The sequence below is a fragment of the Marmota marmota genome, unplaced genomic scaffold (assembly GCF_001458135.2).
Source record: "Marmota marmota marmota unplaced genomic scaffold, marMar, whole genome shotgun sequence".
Lineage (NCBI taxonomy): Eukaryota > Metazoa > Chordata > Mammalia > Rodentia > Sciuridae > Marmota > Marmota marmota.
The window spans coordinates 3,298,311-3,318,333 of record NW_026000026.1 but is presented as its reverse complement, the minus strand read 5'-3'; the positions used below and the strand labels follow the sequence as shown (position 1 = coordinate 3,318,333).

Below are 20,023 nucleotides of genomic sequence, written 5' to 3'. Positions count from 1 at the left end.
GCCCCCCCCCCCCCCCCACACACACATAAATCTTCACTGTTCTGTTGAAGAATTTGGCCATCAGGTTGACAGGCTGCTTGGGGAGCATTCCCTTCCTCCAAGCTTCCTGCCCCATCCCTTGGTACTGGGGATTGATCCCAGTGGGTTCCTCTGCCACTGAGCTATGTACATCCCTGTTTGTATTTATTTGAGACAGGGTCTCACCAAACTGCTGAGGCTGGCCTTGAATTTATGATCCTTCTCTTTCAGCCTCCCAAGACACTGGGATTACAGGCACATACCACCACACATAGCCATTCCCCTGAACTCTAGTTAGTATTCATGGTACCACATCATAGATGGGAAAGAATCCATCTTTAAACGCATTCAGAATTTTAAATTTCAAGAATTGATACTCTTACTATATAGTGTTTGGTATAGTATGAATTGCCAATCTTCCTGCCTCTCCTTATTTTATATTCTCAAACTTCTTAAACATGTAAAAGCATTTGTAATATAAGTTATAAAGTGAACAGCCATTAGTTTACTACTCAATTTAAGAAACAGATTATGAATGATATTGATCTACTTACATATGTTCTTTAATAGTCCTCCATATCCTCTCTGCTAAAAGGTAATTACTATCCTGAAATCTGTTTCTCATTCACTTGATTTAAAAAAGACTTGTTTCACAGACATGTAACTCTAAATATAATAAGCTTTGTAAGATTAATGTCATGTCCTATTCCATGATTTGCTTTGTTTTCCATACATTGTTATGTTTCTAAGATTTACCCATATTATTGATAGTAGCTTTAGTTCTACTTCCCTTTTTTCCTTTCCAAGGATAATATCTTTTTAAATATCCACTGAAGCCTAAGAAATGAGATCATCCAAGTCAAAGGAGTAAAGTTTACTTGGAAGAAAGGTCTTCTAATCCTGGCAATTAGCTTATATACATATTAACTTGTCACTTAATCATTTAAACAAAGTAATTCACATAGAAGTTCAATTTTATAATTATTTAATGATTATAGTATTTAACCTCTAAAATCTTGAGAATTTCCAGTCTTCTGCTTTTTAAGAAATGTATTCATTTGTATATCTTCCCATTAAACTGTGAGCCTCCTGAGGTCATGTGAGCCTTACCATGTTTCTCCTGGGCTTATAACACACAGTTTCAAACTCCAGATTCCATGACTACATCTAGCCTCACCTTTCATTATTGTTACAAATAAGATCTATGTATGTTACAACTACCCCCATTCTGCATTCCCTGAATTACTATGCTATTTTATAATCCTGTCCCTTTTACCTATGATAACCTTGCTCCTTTCCTTTCTGATGTATTTGGTTGGACTCTCACATTTTGAGATTCAGCCTCATTTCTAAGTATATTCCCCAATTCATTTTTGTCTAATTTTAATTCTCTTTAAGCCATTTCACCCTATTAGCAGTCACTGGTTATTTTTATTCTAAAACTAAATAAAAGCTAATTCCCTTGAAATAAATATAAATTCAATTGAAAAACAGTTGTCTTCTTTTAAAAATGAAGTATATAAAGTCTTTTTCTTTTAGCAAACATTGACATTGATATTCAGCTACAAAAATGGTAATTATCTTAAGCCAAAACCTATAACTCAAACTTGTATTCAACTACTTCAGTAGATTCATTTTCACCAAAATAGAAACCATACTGTAGGAAAATATTTTTTGTAAGACTTGAAAATTGTTTCCCTTCTGATATATTTTTATTGCATCCAAATGAATTCCTAAAAAGCATGTAAGCTGGCTACAGCAGAGAACCAGGATGCTGAGAAGAAAATATATATGATAAATGCAAATAATCATAAATAGATGAAAGTGTCAAGGCTCAAATTCTGGTTTTGTTTAAGGATTCTGAGTTTACGAGTACTTTGTGTACTATTTACAATAACCAATTAGCTCAGCAGCAGTTAAGTGAGCCATGAGTAAAAAAGTGATGAAAGTATGTCATGAACCAAGGACCACATTAAATCAAATTTTGTGTCCTTACAGTCCTATTAAAAATTAATTTAAATATAACCATAGTGTACAAAACAAAAACATAACTACTATAGTGTTTTGTCCGATTTGTAGGGAATATATTGTTGTAAATGGTCTACATATAAAAGTATGCTTATCAAACAACAAAACATTTAACACAATCAAAATAATAAATTTGCATTATTTCTCTAATAATTTCTTACTTGATTTCCCGTTTTCACATTTCTTCACATTTTTATTTCTGCTATAGTCTATAAGCTGTGGTTTTGATTTTGGTTCTTTTAGCCAGCTAATATCTGTCTTGCTGTCATCACACCTATATTCTGTTTCAGTATCACTGAAGAGATTTTTATTTTTATGATTTGTGATAATCTGTTTTTTAAAAAAAAGATTTGAAAGAGATGAAGAAATATCTTATTAAAGGAATTTAAGTCAACACCTTCTCCCCCCAAAATCCAGGAAATCTAACTTCTCCTTTTTTTTTAACATACCAATTTAAGGATTGGCATTAAAGATCTATTCAAGAAAGTAACTCAGAAATACAGATCAGATAGTGAGATTTATATTTTGATGATAGTGTTAATTAAAAAAATCAAAACAATATACTTCCAGAGATATAACCTAACACTGTTAAAGAAAACAACAGAAGTTGTTATATTAAGATGGATAATTTCATAAGGGAATGAAAAAACAATGTTTTTTGGGGGGGATGAGGTACCAGGGCTTGAACTCAGGGGTACTGGACTACTGAGCCACATCCCCAGCCCTATTTTGTATTTTATTTAGAGATAAGGTCCCACCAAGTTGCTTAGCAACTCTATTTTGCTGAGGCTGGGTTTGAACTTGAGACCCTCCTGTCTCAGCCACTGGGATTACAGGTGTGTGTCACTGCACCCAGCAAAAAATAAAAATATTTTTCCCCATTTCTTTGATGAGAATCTTTGGCATTAAAATGTATTAAAATAAATGCTATTTTTATAGAATACATTAGGATATTATAACTTACCCTTTCATCTTTTGTTTTGAGAGAAGGTTGAAGTTCATCATGATTCTGTGAACCTACCCTTAAGCAAAAATAACAATGTAAAAATATCTGTTATGATTGTTTTCTTAAGCCAACATGCACTGGACAATTAGATCTCAGTTTTCAGCCTCAACTCTTTCACTAATTAGCTATATAATTCTGGCCAGGTAACTTATCCTCTCAACTTAGTAAGTTATAAAATAATGTGTATGGATTGAAGAAATACACAACAATTCAAAGTATAGAAAATTTGCATATTAACTGAAAAAGTAAATGTTGAAGTAGCAGAATCATGATAGAAATAATCATGACAACCTGGGAATGGAACCACCAATTGACCCAGCTATATATCCCTCTCCTCAGACTATACCCAAAGGACTTAAAAACAGCATACTACAGGGACACAGCCACATCAATGTTTATAGCAGCACAATTCACAATAGCTAAACTGTGGAGCCAACCTAGATGCCCTTCAGTGGATGAATGGATAAAAAAAATGGCATATATACAAAATGGAATATTACTCAGCATTAAAAGAGAATAAAATCATGGCATTTGCAGGTAAATGGATGGGGTTGGAGAAGATAATGCTAAGTGAAGTTAGCCAATCCCAAATAAACAAATGCTGAATGTTTTCTCTGATATAAGGAGGCTGACTCATAGTGGGGTAGGAAAGGGGAGCATGGGAGGATTAGATGAATTCTAGATAGGGAAGAGGGGTGGGAGGGAAAGGGAGGGGATTAGCAAGGACAATGGAATGTGATGGATATCATTATCCAAAGTACATGTATGAAGACTCGAATTGGGTGTCAACATACTTTATATACAAACAGAGATGAAAATTATGGTATATATGTGTAATAAGAATTGTAATGCAAAAAACCCCCATAAAGTACATGTATAAAGGCATGAATTGGTGTTAACATACTCTATATACAAAGATATGAAAAACTGTTCTCTATATGTGAATTAAGAATTGTAATATATTCCACTGTCATGTATTTAAAAAAATAAAATCAATAAAACTAAAAAAAAGAAATAATCATGACAGTAGCATTTTAATTTCATTCCTCTCCTATGTTAAAAACTCTTAGAAAAACAGTGAGGACAAGCTACTTAAGAGGGGAAAAAGTTAAAATTGTTTTAATCTGACCTATGTTATTAAAATAAAAACACCTACAATTTTATTGAATTATCCACACATGCTTCTGTAGCTGTAGCTTGAAATTCTTGGATCTATATGGTGAATAAACATTAAAAATAAAGAGTATTCTTAGTGTCAAGGTAAACAAAAATTAAGGAATAAGCACAAAATCTAGTTTCTGTCATTTCTTAGAATCATAAAAATTGAAAATAATATTTAAAATGATACAATAAATACAATAAAATACACTCAAAGCAAAACAAATAAAAGTATTTGTTTTAAACCTGTCCCAGCAAAAAAAAAAAAAAAAAAAGATTTTCTTGATAGAATAAGTCCTCTACTTCTCCCACTCATTTCTTTCCACCTTATCGCAAAACATTTAGAAAATCCCTAGAGATACCCTAGGCTGGTTATCCAAATATATTTTCACATATTTAAAAAAATTTTAAAGTACATCTATAAGAAGATGCACATCAAAAACACTCTTAACTGTATAATACATGCAAAATAACTACTGAATAAGTACAAAATAAACATTAATTTCTAGCTTACTCCGAGTTTTATAATAGGATCATCAGCTCCATTCAAATTAAAATTATAAACATCATTCCTGTGAAATTAAATACAAATGTTAGTTCCATTATAAAAGAAATGTTTAGTTTCTTTAAATATGAAAAAAATGAAAAGATTAATAAAAAATTACTTACAATGGGCATTCAGAAGTAACATTAACAAAAGTAGTCTTCAGTTTTCTGTAACTTTTTTTCTGAACTTTTTCCTAAATACGAAAGGTTTACATAAACCATTTAAACTTAGACTACTACTGACCACATAGCAAACAAATCACATATGCAATTAAATATTCATCTATTTAACATTTCCATCTGCACTTACACTACTATAAATCTGGCATTTATAACATTTTCCTTAATGTGAGTTAATAAACATATACCTCAAAAAATGAAATCACCACCTGTAAAGATACCTGCACTCCCATGTTCCTTGTGACATTATTTTAATATCTAAGTCAGAGAAACAACCTAAAGTGTGTACTGACAGATGAATGGATAAGGAAATTAATAAACACACACACAAACACAAACACACACACACACACACACAGGAATGTTATTCAGCTTTAAAACAAAGAGATACTACCATTTGTCACAACATCTATATACATAGAGGGTATTATGTTAAATGAAATTAAGGCAGACAGAAAGAAACCTGCATGATTTCACATGTGAAATGTAAAGTTTGAATATATAGAAATAGTAAAATGGTGGTCATGAGTGGGACAAGGAGAAGGAAATGAGAAGTTGATTAAAGGATAATAGGTAGGGATTAATCAATTCTAGAGTCTAATATAGAAAATGAGGACTACAGTTAATAATAATATATTGTATTCAGTTTTTTCCCATAAAAATCATATTTTAGGTGTTTTGTGAAACACACATACAGGTGAATTATGTGAAATAATGGATGTGTTCATTTTCTTGGCTACAATAATCATTTCACTATGTAATATCATTTCATGTACCTTAAATATATAAAAGGAAAATATCAAGCATCCACACTAGAAAAATGATTTAAATGCATGTATTAATTAAAAACATAATAAAATTATACATCTAATATCAAACCTTATTCCTTAAAATTTACTGATATTACAATACATACATAAATGATGTTCTGACTAGTATTGTAAGCTAAATTTGAATGATTCTAGAATCTCAAAGCAAGCATGCTTAAATTTTGTTAGATTCTCATTTGCTTTAAATTCTTAAATAAAAAAATTTGAAAGAGGTTAAGGCTTATGTAAAATCTAGTGAGAAAGAATCAAAAAGTATTATTTGGGGGAAAATATGTGTACAATTATTCACATAGATTATAGCTCAAAATATATTCAACCAGATCACAAATTACTGAGGGCAGTAAAGAAGTTAAACAAAATTTAATGAATTAATATTTGTATTGTTTTATTACATTTAACTATGGTTAAGTAATATTGCTAAATAACTAATCAAAATAATCAGAAGACTAATTTAACATCTGGTAAGTTATAAATATTAAAATCTAAAACATTCATTTTAATTTGTGATTTATTTTCAATTTAAAATTTTGGCTATATCATATAGAATTATTTGCATTATTCTCAAAACTTTCTCTCTATATATATCATTCCTCTGATCACTTATCTGACTTACCCAGTGTTCAGGTATGTATGTTCATGTCTCTTTTGTGTACCAGTAATACCAGCTAGGTATTACAGAACATTATATAAAACAGGATATGCAAATGTTAATACATGTATGTATTATAGAGGTACAAAGGTGAACAAAGATGTTAAAAGAAGATATAAAGATGACTCAAAACAGTTACACCCTAGTAAGACAGGAGAAGGGAAAACCCTATAGTAATGAATAAAATAATTTTAAAAGCACAAAAAATTATTTATTTCCAATTGAATATATTTTTCTTTGGTCAGGGGACCTTGGAAACTTTTCACAAAGAAGAGACTCAAAAGCAAGACTCCCAATGAATATTAAGATCTTGGTAATCACAAAAGAAGGAATGAGAATTTGAGTTCTTTCAAAAAAGGTTAATGAGAATAAGTAATGTAATGAATGGATTGGCACAGAAACATATTACACTATAAACAAAGAATTACATAAAGACTATCGTAACAGTTCAGGAATCAGAAATTAGAACTGAAAGACAATAGGAGTTGTCATAAAGGAGAAAAGATTCAAAAGGAACTTACAGAGGGTAAACTTCAGAACTGATAAAATTACAGAAAGTAATTTTAAATAATAAATTTAAGAAAACTATTTTTGCCTCAATGAAGATAAAATATATATATTTTTTTTTTACCAAATCAGGACTTAAGAAGGATCTATAATTGTCAAGACAGATTTTAGCACAAAATAAAATTTTAAAAAAACCCAGTGATATGGACATACTGAATCATGTACAAAAAAGTAAAATATTGAGCTTATATAAAAGAAGCATCCAATTCCTTCTTAATACTAATTTAGTGTCTACAGCCAAATATCAAGTTTGACTACAGGTTTGGTGAAATTAAATAAAAGACACCTACCTTACTAAGTTGTAGGTCAGATTTGTTTAAAAAACCACTATAAAAAAACATTGACAATATTTAAAGAGCAATTTAATATCGATTATTTTTCAAAAGTTATTTTATATAAGGCAAAACATATTTTGGTCACTAACTCTATATTCAATATGTTATAAATAACCAAAATGCCACAGCTATATTTTTTCAGCTTTCCTAAGAGAAAATAGCAGCTAAAATAGTTAATTATAAGTTGAATCATTAGTGAAGCAGGAAGTAGCAAACAATTTTTAAAAAATGGTTTTGCCCTGAAGGTCATTTTTAAATGTCAGAATTAATTAATTTTAATTAAATTAACAGGGCAAGGATTAATTTTAATTTGAATTAACAACCTGACAGCTGCATGCAGTGGCATATGCTTGTGATCCCAGCAACTGGCAGGCTGAAGCAGGAGGATTACAAGTTCAAGATCAGACTCAGTAATTATTAAGGCCCTAAGCAACTCAGTCACTGTCTCAAGACAAAAATAAATAAATAGCATTGGGGATATAGCTCAGTGGTAAGGCACCCCTGGGTTCAATCCCCAGTACCAAAATAACAACCTGATAGTTCATAAATGAACATTTTGCATTAAAGGAATTAACCTTAAGATAATAAGGAATACATTAGTTACTATGTTAAAATAATTCATTTAAATAAGCTCACTTAAACTTCATATTTCATTAAGCAACATATTTAAATTTAGTTTTACTCCGTACTCTCAGTACTAGAGTCCATAAATAAAATTGTAAGATACTTGCATCCTAAAGATTTACTTCTAAAATGGTATACTGTATTGATATGGCATTATTTGATACTTTATAAAATGTAACCAATCACTAGAATGGCACATTTAAAATTTAATTCCCCTCCTGCTTAATCTAAACAGCTATTGCTCATAACAACTATATGTTTTCTACTGGATAGTTACATGATTTAAATGCATACTTAAAACTAACATTTAAAAAAATAATTCAGTTGTTAGCTGTTATAAAAATATTTATGTCTAAAATTTTAATCAACATACCCATCCATCAAAGACTCCTTTAATTTTCTTGTAGACTTCATGTCATCTTTTGGTTTGTATCTCTTATTAATTTGGCTTATTAAGGTTTCTGCTGCATTAGTAAATTCTTTTCCTTTTGACTTTTCTCTCTGAAAAAATTTATAAGTTACTTTAAAACTCTCCCAGTTGACTTTCAATGAAGAATAAAGGCTAAATATAAAAATTCAAGAAAAATTTGGTTCTATATATATCTACAAAGAAAAATAAAAAGGGCCAAAATTAGTAAGTTTGGGTTTTGTAAAGCATTAGAACCAACCAGGACAAGTCTTTAACATAAAAGCTATGCAGAATGCTCTATAGAGTAGTTTCTTTATTCTATACATGAGAATAAAATAAACTTTAGGAAAAAGAAGCCAGTTCTTTGAAAAGGTCAATAAAATTGATAAGCTTCTAGCCAAGTTAAGGGAGAGAGAGAGAAAAATACTATTTTTTTTATAACTTTCTTTTTACACATAGTGCTGAGGATCGAACCCATTGCCTCACGCACGCTAGACAAGTGCTCTACCACTGAGCCACAATCCCAGCACAAGTTACTAATATTGATAAAGGAAGAGGGGCCATCATTTTAGACCACCTGGACATTAAAGTGGTAAAAAGAATATTATGAACTCCATGTCTACAAATTTTATAACTATATAAAATGGACAAATTTCTTGTAAGATACAAGGTATCAAAACTTGTGCAAGGATAAATGGATCATTTGAATATTCCTGTATGTATGAAAGAAAGTGAATCTATAATTAATCTCCTAAAACAAAAAGCGCCTGACTTAGATGGGTTAATGGTAAATTCTACCAAATATTTAAGGAAGAAATGATACTAAATCTCCACAATCTTCCAAAAGAGAGAAGCGGAATACATTCTAAGTCATTCTATGAGGCAAGTATGACACTAATGCCAAAACCCAAGACATTAAAAAGAGAAATCTATAGACCAGTGTCTTTCATAAACACAGATGCAAAAATTCTCAACAAATTATTTGCAAATCAAGTCCAATAATGTACTAAAAAAAAACTATGCACCACTACCAAGTGGTATTCTGGTATGCAAGAAATCTATCATATAAACAAGCTAATGGTGAAAAATCTTATCAACAGATACACAAAAAGCATTTGACAAAATCCAACATCCACTCATGCAGCTTAATAAAACTTCATGTGTATATATACCACGTTTTATTTACCCAATAATTTACTGGTGAATACCTCAGCTCATTCCATAGTTTGACTACTGTGATCCGTGCTGCTATAAACATGGGTATGCATGTATCACTGTTGTATGATGATTTTAATTCTTTAGAATAAATACCAAGGAGTGGTATATCTGGGTCATATGGTAGTACTATGCCAATCTTTGGAGGAAAGCTCCATACCAATTCTTATAGTGGTTGTACTACTTTACAATCTCCTCTAAATCCTTTGTTTGTATTCTTGATGACTGCCATTCTGACTGCTGTGAGATGAAATCTAAATATGGTTTTGGTTTGTATTTCCCTAAATGCTAATTATGTTGAAAACTTTTTCATATATTTGTTGGCTATTTGTATTTCTTCTTTTGAGAAGTGTTTAATTCATTTGCCCATTTATTATTGGATTATTTGTTGTTGTTGTTGCTGTTTTGGTTTAAGTGTTTTTGAGTTCTTTATATATTCTGGATATTAATCCTCTAAGAAAAGGGGTTCACAAAAATTTGCCCCCATTCTCTAGGTCCTTTCTTCACATTCTTGTTTCCTTTGCTGTGCAGAAGCTTTACAATTTGATGCCAATTTTATTAACTCTTGGCATAATTTCCTCAGCTTTATAGGTCATATTTAGAAATTCACTGCCTGTGCCTATAAGCTGGAATGTCTACTATAAGTTTTCTTCTAGGAGTTGCATTGTTTCTGGCCTAATTCCTTGGTCTTTGATCCATTGAGTTAATTTCTGTGCATAGAAAGAGATAAGAGTCTAGTTTCATTTTTGTACATATGGATAACCAGTTTGGGTTCCCAGCACCATTTCTTAAAAGGCTGCTTCTCCAATGTGTTTCTGGCACCTTTGTCAAGTAGCAGATGACTATACATGTGTGGGTTTGTCTCTGCATTATCTATTATGCACCACTGGTCCATGTGTCTGTTTTTTTATGCCAGTACCATGCAGTTCTTTTTACTATAGTTCTGTGCTATAATTTGAGGTCAGGTATTATGCTTTTTGGCTTAGAATTTCTTTGGATATTCTGGGTCTTGTTTTCTTCCAGATGAATTTTAGGACTATTATTTTCTAGTTTAATGAAGGATGTTATTGGTATTTTGATGGGAATTGCAGTGAATCTGTATATTACTTTTGGAGATACAGCCACTTATTTGCACAATATTAATTCTGCTTCTCTATGAACAAGGGAAGTCTATTTCCTTTTGCTTTCTTCAATTTCTTTCTTCCATGATGTATAGTTTTCATTGTATAGGTCTTTTACCTCCTTGGTAGAGATTTATTCCTAGGTTTTAAAAATGACTATGGTGAAAAATTCCTTTACTGACTTTTTTCTCAGCAGATACATTATTGATATTGGAAAGCTACTGATTTTAGTATGTTGATATTATAATATGCCACTTTGCTGAAGTTATTATAACAGTAGAGTTTTTTTTTGATCTTCTGAGAATCATATCATTTGCAAATAGTGATAAATTGACTTCTTCCTTTTCTATTTTTATTCCTTTTATTTTCTTCTCTAGTCTAATTGCTTTGGATAGAATTTCTAGCACCACATTAAATAGGAGTGATGAGACTGGACATCTTTGTCTTATTGTAGAATTTAAAGGAAATGACTTCAGTTTTGCCCCATTTACTATGAGATTAACTTTGGATTTTTCATATACAGTCTTTTATGTTGTTGGGGTAGGTTCCTTCAATACCTACTTTCTTCAGTATTTTTATTATGAATGGGTGCTAAATTTTATCAAAGGCCTCTCTTCATCTGTTGAGACGAGTGATTTTGTGCTTAATTACATTAATGTGATGAATTACATTATTGATTTGAATATGTTAAACCATCTTACCTATCTGTGATAAAACCAACGTGGTCATGATGTACAATCTCCTTAATATGTTGAATATGATTTGCTAATATTTAATTAAGGATTTTTACATGTAAGTTCATCAGGGATATTAGTGTGTAGTTTGCTTTCCTTGATGTGTCCTTATCTGGCTTTGATCTGTGAGTGATACTGGCTTCATAGAATTTGGAATTTGGAAGTGTTCCATTGCTATCTATTTCATGGAAGTTTAGGGACAATGACATTAGTTTTTCCTTAGATGTGGCAGAATTCAGCTGAGAATACATCTGATCCTGGGCTTTTGATAGTTTTTTTTTTTTAAATTACTGCTTCTCTCTCATTACTAGTAATGTTGCTTATATTCTCTGTCTTCCTGGTTCAATTTAGGCAGGTCATATGTGTCTATAAATGTATCCATATCTTCTAGGTCTTCCAATTTGTTGAATTTTTCAAAAACTCCCTAATGATCCACTGGATTTCTGTGATGTCTGTGATGATTCTCCTTTTTCAACACTAACTTTACTGAGTCTTCTTTTTCTTTTGGTTAGATTGACTAAAGGCTTATTAATCTTGTTTATCTCTTCAAAAATCATTTCATTGATCCTTTGTATTTTTTATTCTCAATTTCATTGATTTCAGCTATTAACTGTTTCCTTCTACTGGTTTGGGAATTGGTTTGTTCTTATTTTTCAAGGGTCTTGAGATGCATCATTAGGTTGTTTATTGGGGATCTAATTTTCTTACATAGGCACTCATAACTATACTTTCCTCTTAGAACTGTCTTCAATGGTGTCCCAGAGGTTCTGGAATGTTGTATCACTGTTTCATTTCAGAATTTTTTTTTACCTTTTCCCCTGATTTCTTCTACTACCCATTCATCATTTAAAACTATATTGTTTAATCTCCATATTTTTATACGTTTATGCCATATGTTATACAGTCTGATGGTTTTCTGATTTTGATCTCTAATTCTATTATGATCTGATAATATGGAAGAAATTGGGGCTGGGGTAGTGGCTCACTGGTAGAGTACATGCCTAGCATGTATGGGGCACCTAAAACTAAAAAATAAATATTTTAGAAAAAGATGGAAGAAATTATATCAATTTATTTTTTTGTATTTGCTGAGAGTTGCTTTGTGGCCTGGAATATGGTCTATCTTGGAGAAGGTTCCATGAGCTACTGAGAAGACTGTGTATTCAGCTGTTGTTGGATGAAATATTCTATAGATGTCTCTTAAGTCCACTTGATTTATAATATTTTTTCAGGAGTCTTTCCTGAGTTTATATCTGGATGACCTTTCTAACGGTGACAGAGGTATGTTAAAATCACCTAGGATTATTGTACTGGGGTCTGAGGCTTTAATTCAAGTAGTTTCTTTTTTATATAATTAGTTGCACCAATGTTTGAGGCATAAATATTTATGATTGTTCCCTTTACCAGTTTGAAGTGATCTTCTGACTCTTCTGATTGATTTTAATTTAAATTCTGCTTTGTCAGATATGACAGTAGCTACCCCTGCTTGCTTTTGGACTTCATTCACATAGTACATCAATTTCTATCCCTTTCACTTTCAGCCTGTGACTGTCTTTGCCTGTAAGGTGAGTCCCTTAGAAACAACATATAGTTGTATCTTATTTTTTGGTCCATTCTGCCAGCTTATGTCTTTCAATTGGAGAGTTGAGGCCATTTATATTAAAAGTTGTTATAGAGAGGTTTATTAATTCCTGCCATTTTGATTTATTTGTATTGTTTTATTTGGTCCTGTTTCTCATTTGCTTAGCTATTGTTCAAATGAGATTTGTTCATTTGTGAGCTCTGGGGTTGTTTTTTATTTTTCTGTACGGAGAATCTTTAATTCTGTATGCTGGTTCAGTATACCAGCATTCCAATCTTATCACAGAAGAATTTTATTTTTCCTTTGATTATGAAGAATAGCTTTGCTAGATATAGCAATCTTGGTTGAAAGTTACTTTTTCAGGACTTGGAACACCAGCATTCCAAGTCTTCCTGGCTTTTAGAGACTGTGTTCTGAAATCCAGAGTAATTCTAGTTGGCTTGCCTCTATATGAGATCTGACATTTTTCTCTTGGAGCTTTTAAAATCCTATCCTTGCTCTGTATGTAAGGCATTTTAATTATAATGTGTTTGAGAGAAGTTTTTTTTTTCTTCCTTGTCTAGTTGGGATTCTGAATGTAGCCTATATCTAGATGTTCATCTAATTGTCAAGGTTTAGAAGATTTTTCTGTAATTATTTACTTGAAGAAGTTGTCCTTTCCATTAGCCAGCATCTCACAACTTGCCTCAATTCCAATGAATTAAACTTGGTCTACTAATGTTGTCCCAGATGTCTTGTATATTCTGGTCATAGTTACTTATGTTCTTTAATATTGCCTGAATGTTCAAGCCTGGCCACTTTTATTTTCCAACTCATATTCTGTCTTCAGCACGGTCTACTCTATTAGACTTTCACCTGCACATTTGGATCTTTTTTAATATCTCTATGTTCTTAATCAATTTCTCATTCATATCCTGTACTGGCTCCTTAATTCATTCAGTTGTTTTTCTGTGTTCTCTTGGAATTCATTGATCATTTTTATAATTATTCTTTTGAATTCTTTATCTAGAATTTCATACACTTTAATATCTTTGAGGTCAATTGCTGGTGAACCTTAGCAGGTATTGTATTACCCTGTTTTCTCATATTTCTTATATTCCTGTGTTAGGTTTTAGGCATATGTTTGAATGGATTTCTCTTCCACTCTTACATGTGAGCCTTCTTAAGGCACAGCCTTGCTAAAGCATACTAGAATGATCTAGATTGAGACCCCCTTCATAAGTGTGGCATCCACAGCCTTTGTGTTACTTCTCCATTTTTATTGTAGCAGTGGATGTCTGTGAGTAGAACCTAAGGGCTTACTCTCATCCCTTTCTACTTGGGGATTGGTCATTAGTTTGGGTTTTTGTCTCTTCTGTTCTTAGTATTAAAGTATAGCTGAAGTTTGAATATTAATATGTATATGAAGCAAGCACCAGAGTCTCTACCCTGTCAACTCCTCATGTCCTTATAGGTCCTTAGCATCTCACAAAATAGGGGGAACAAACAATAGCATAACCAACAAACAAAATACAGCATTACAATAAGTACCCAGTTCTTAGTATGACATCTATAATATTAATTACCATAACAAAGAGGAATGGAGGAATCAGCACATGCCAACAGAAAAACAATAAATAACCATGAACTAGAGTGAGCATTAAAGCAAAGAGCAGGTGTCAACTATGTTATCCACAGCAGTAATTCCAAGAGCATGGATGGTGGGTGCAGGAGTTATATAAACCAGTTCTAAAAGATGGTGGAAATACAGTTTATTGAGAGAAAAGAAAATATAATAAGGTAGAAGTGAGTTTACAATGTTTAAAAGGGAACACAGAATGCAGAAGAGATGTAGTAGGTGATGGTTATAAAGGAGGGAGGAGAAAAAGAAGAAAATTTTGCTGTTAGCAGAGGAAAAAAAGGAAAGAAACCAATAAAAACAAAACCTAAATAAATAAATCAAAACCCCTAACTCTCAAAACACAAGATGAGAAAAAATAACTGTTCACAATGACCAAATTATGGAATCAACCCAGATGTCCATCAGCAAATGAATGTATCAAGAAAATGTGGTATATATACACAATGGAGTTCTACTCAGCCATAAAGAGTAAAATAATGGCTTTTTCTGGTACATGGATGGAAATGGAGAAAATCATGCTAAGTGAAATAAGCCAGACTTAGAAAATCAAAAGTCAAAAATTCTCTTTCATTTGTGGAAACTAGAGCAAAGTAAGGGGGAAGAAGGTGGCAAGAAGGAGATTGAACATCATAAAGATACATGGCAGATCAGTGTAGTGGAAGGAAGAGAATGAGATAGAGGGAAGAAAGAGGGAAAGGGGTATAAATATGGGATAATTATCATGTTTTAATAAAAAATACTAAAAATGAGAAATACGAATATACACAATCAGCACAGCAAGTGTGTGTGTATGCGCGCGCGCACACACACGCGCGTGCAGAAAAAAATGATTCTTAATGAAAAATAAAGGAAGTGTTTCCACTGATGTGGTCAAAATGGTCTGCAAGAGACAGAGAGAGAATGAGAGATCGCACACAAGCAAATGAATTGCAGCATTCCTCTAATATTCCATCTTGAATCTTCACACAAGCAAGGGCTGAAGATTCTTAACCTTTTCCTCTTTTTTGTGTTGCTTTCACTGAGCTAGCCATTGGAGTGGCCTAAGTCTGAGGCTCATGGAAATAGCTCAGCTTCCCTTCTTACCATATAAGATAGGATGCAGTTGGAAGTATTGTTAATTGGAGTTGTCCACACAGACCAGATCAATGCACTCCTAAGACTGGGCTGCTGCAGAGTTCAATGAGGGGATTTCCAGGGGCTGGAGTTTAGGTCTATTCAGGCCTTAGGGGCTTTGCTGGGTGGTGTCTGCTCTGGAGAGATTAGATCAACACAACAGGGGGCCAGGCAGTTGCTTTGCTCTGAAAATTGGGATCTCAGGAACCTCCCTAGAATTCTACTCTTGGGACAGGGGAGTCCATCCTCCAACCTCTCTGCTGCCCATAAAGACAGCCTTCCCAGGCTTAGCACCTGAGTGTATTCACATCTCCCTATTCAAATTCCTGACCCTCTTCATCATCGGGTCTTCTGAGCTGCCAGACTTGTAGGAAAAGCAACTTGGGCTCCCCTTTGTTTTTCTGACTTGAATTCCCCTGGTACAATCTTTTCTGTGCCTGTTCCATTCACATTCTGATAGGTACATCCTAAGCCACATAGTAGGCATTTGCCTGGGCAGCGTGGAAATGTTTGCTCTACCCTTGAGGTTCCACAGTAGCAGCTACAGCATGTTTGCCTCAGGATGACTACTACCTCAGCTCTCCCTAGCCACAGAGCACTTTTCAAACACCAGTCGTTATTTTCAAACACCAGTTCAATACAGCATCTGGATCAGCTAAGTTCATGCTGCTTTTCTGATCTATAGGTTTTTTCATACCAAATCTGTCCATTTTGCTTCTCTGTGTTCTGAGGTGGACCCATGCCTCTGCCTCTACCACAAATGGCCTGGCTCAAATGTACTCTTTCTTCTTTGTTCAAGGCACCCAAATTTCTGAGTCTCTAAGACACTCTGACTATCCAGTATTGAATTTTTGTGAAATCACTCTTTCACCCTCTTGAGAAACAGTACTCCCGATGCTTGAATCCTGAGCCACAAAGAATTAGGAATGCAGCATTCCTCTAATCTACCATCTTGAATCTCCTCCCAGTAACGTTTTTATAAATAGCAACAAAATTAAAAACACAATTTATATTAGCACCCACCCCAAATGAATTGCTTTAGGTATAATTCTAACAAAACATATATGTGACTACACAATTCTGATGCAAGAAATCAGAGAAGATCAAATGAACAGAGAGATATTCCACATATATGTATAGGAAGTTCAATACTGTCAAGGTGTCAGTTCTTCCTAACTTGATCTACAAATTTTATGCAATCCTAATGAGAATCCTAGGCAAGCTATTTTGTGGTTATGAGCAAATAGATTGCTAAGTTTATACAGAAAAGCAAAATCCCAGAAAAACCAACAGAATAATGAAGAACAAAAAGTTAGAAGACTGACATTACATGACTTCAAGTCATGTAAAAATCAACACGGTGTAGTAACGGCAGCATAGACAAAGGATCAACAGAACAGAATAAAGAGCCCAGAAATAGACTTCCATGAATAATGTCAACTGACCTTTGACAAAGGAATAAAGGCAATTAAATGGAGATAGGATTATCTTTTCAACATATGGTGCTGGAACAACTAAATATCCACTTTGCAAAAAAAAACAAAAAACAAAAACACACACACACAAAAAAAAACCAAAAACCAAAACCTAGACACAGACCTTATACCTTTCATAAAAATTAACTTAAAATGATTCATAGCCTTAAACTACAATACAAGAAAACTCCTAGCAGATGACATATAAGAAAATCTAGGTCATCTTGGGTTTGTCAGTGCCTTTTAAATACAACATCAAAAGCACAAATCATGAAAAAAAAATAAGACTTCATTCAAATTAAAAACTTAGACACCATTTAGAGAATGACCCAGACTGGGAGAAAATACTTGCACAACAGCTGTTTGATAAAGGACTGGTATCTAAAATATACACAGAACTCTTAAATAAAACACAAAAATATCACATCAAGCCAATTTTTAAATGTGAAAAGGTCTTAAGTGACAACTCACCAAACAAAATATAATAGATGGCAAAACATGGACGTATATACAACATCCTGTCATTAGAAATCTGCAAATTAAAATACTACACAACAAACTCCCAATCCTTGCTGCCAGGAATGCAAGGGTATGGCTACTTGGGAAGACAGCAGTTTTTGTTGGTGGTGTTTTTGTTTTGTTTTGTTCTGTTTTTTAACAAAACTGAACATATTCTTACCATATGATTCGGCAATCATGCTCCCTGGTATTTCTCCGAAATGAATTAAAAATTGATGTTCACAAAGAAACCTGCACATAAATGTTTTGTGGTTTTATTCATGACTGCCTACATGTGAAAGCAACCAAGCAAATTCAAAAGGTGAAAATAAACCTTGTTAAATCCACAAAATGGAATATAATTCAGTACTAAAAAAAAAAAAAAAAAGAAACAACAACCAAAACAGCCACGTAAAGACATTAAGAGACCTCCAATGCATTTGCTAAGTGAAAGAAACCTCTGAAAAGACTACATACTATAAAATTCCAAACACATGGCATTCTGGAAAGAAAAAAAAAAAGCTATGGATGTAGTAAAAAGAATAGTGGTTTCCCAGGATTTTGGCAGGAGAAATGAATAAGTGCAGCATGGGAATTTTAAGGCAGGATCTGCTGGTGGAAAGGCAATGAAACGATTTTGTATGATACTGTAACAGTGTATACATGTTATCACATATTTATCAAAGCCCACAGAATATACAACAGAGATTGAACTTTAGTTAATAATGGACTTTAGTTAATAATCATAATGTTTCGATAATGATTCATCAATTCTAACAAATACATGACTTAAATGCAAGATGTTAATATGGGAAATGGATAAGGGAAAATATGATAAGTCTCTTTACTTTCCACTCATTTTTTTCTGTAAATGTGAAACTCTTCTAACAAAGTCTATTAACTTTAAAAAAAGTATCAGAATAATTTTAAAATTCTAACAATACTCTTAAAGATATAAGGTCTCCTGATTTTATATTTACTTTTTTTTTCTAAATAAAAGGTATTTGGAGTTTTTTTAATTGTAGCAATATAGGCATAATAAACTTTTTAACCATTTTGAAGTCCATATGCTTTTATAAATAAGTAATAAATTATCATGTGTCATGTATAGTAGATGATAATTTATTACTTATTAAAGGAGGCTTATTTTTACTGTATTTTTTATTAAGACGAGTAAACCATGTCTTCATGCTGATAATCTCAAGAAGTATAGTGTGAGGATGAAATGGACGTTGGGATGAGGTTTCTGCAGGGCTGGAGGGGCTCAGGCAGGGGTCAACTCTGCTTCAGGAGTGGTTTTGCAGAGGAGGACAGAGCTCAACCAGGTGGGGAAGGTCAGAACAGAGGAATTTGTCACAGGGTGGTGGGGAGGAGTGTTCAGGGATATGTCATGTCCCGTCCCCTCCCGGGGAGAGAACACAGCCCGGTGCATATAAGAATGGAAGGTAGTTGGATTCAACTGGAGTGTGGGTGGTTACAGAGGGGCTGTCTTCCCCTGAGTCCCCTTCAAATTGGGTTCAGTCCCTTCTCTGTTCACATTGTTCCCCTACAGGCCCTGATTGGATTGCTGGCCACGCTGTTAGGACTTGCTTCTCTCTTTAAGGTCCTGTCTTTTGTTCCATGGTAACCTAGTCCCTCCCACATAGTAGTGAGATAGGAATTTGGAGGTGCAGAAAGCAAAATTAAAAAGTCCAAGTCCCCAAAGAGGAGGGCCCAGGAGCTGTGGGAACGCAGGGAATGCCCATGAATGTTGGAAGTGCAAACATGAACTCCCCAGCAACCCAGCCACGCTCTCAGCCCTTGTCCTGGGTGGTCCACACTCACTCTTACTTGAAAAAAAGCAACACCAAGTTCAAAACAAAGGCTAGAAAAACTGGTACAAAACTGTCCAACTCCACCCTGACTTCAGTCCTCCTGTCCAGTCCCTAGCTACGGTCCCCAGACCAAGGGGTAGCTAGCTGATGCTCCCTTTCCACCAGCAGATCCTGCTCTTGTCACAGAGTAGCTGTGAGGGGTGTATGTGTCAAGGTCACCGCCTCTTCATCCCTTCTGTTAAGGAGATGGCAAGCAGAGCCTACGTATGGTGATACCCTGGCCTAGATAAGCTGTAGAAATAATTGAAGAGGAACTGGAAGGTCAGAGTAGCCCCCATTCTCTCTTGAATGTATTCTTGCTTTCCTAAATAAATCTGTCTGTAACCTCAAAAAAAAAAATAGTGTGATTTCAGAACTTTCAATATCATTAGAGCCAGGGTGGGAAATCTGAACTACAGAGATTTACTCTGTGATATACTAAGTAGGAAGGCAAAGTCAGA

At 33.4% G+C, this 20,023-nt stretch overlaps 1 protein-coding gene across 3 annotated transcripts in view; it reads right to left on the bottom strand.

The window, feature by feature from the left end:
* Sycp2 (synaptonemal complex protein 2) overlaps positions 1-20,023 on the bottom strand; it is a 66,299-nt gene that overhangs the window by 15,397 nt on the left and 30,879 nt on the right. For all 3 annotated transcript variants that reach the window (XM_048810716.1, XM_048810715.1, XM_048810717.1), the window contains 7 exons: positions 8,315-8,442; positions 7,273-7,309; positions 4,880-4,950; positions 4,725-4,782; positions 4,209-4,264; positions 3,011-3,068; positions 2,208-2,376 (listed from right to left, as the gene is read on the bottom strand). In XM_048810716.1, coding sequence (XP_048666673.1) covers positions 2,208-2,376; positions 3,011-3,068; positions 4,209-4,264; positions 4,725-4,782; positions 4,880-4,950; positions 7,273-7,309; positions 8,315-8,442 — 577 coding nt within the window. The remainder of the gene's footprint in view (positions 1-2,207; positions 2,377-3,010; positions 3,069-4,208; positions 4,265-4,724; positions 4,783-4,879; positions 4,951-7,272; positions 7,310-8,314; positions 8,443-20,023) is intronic.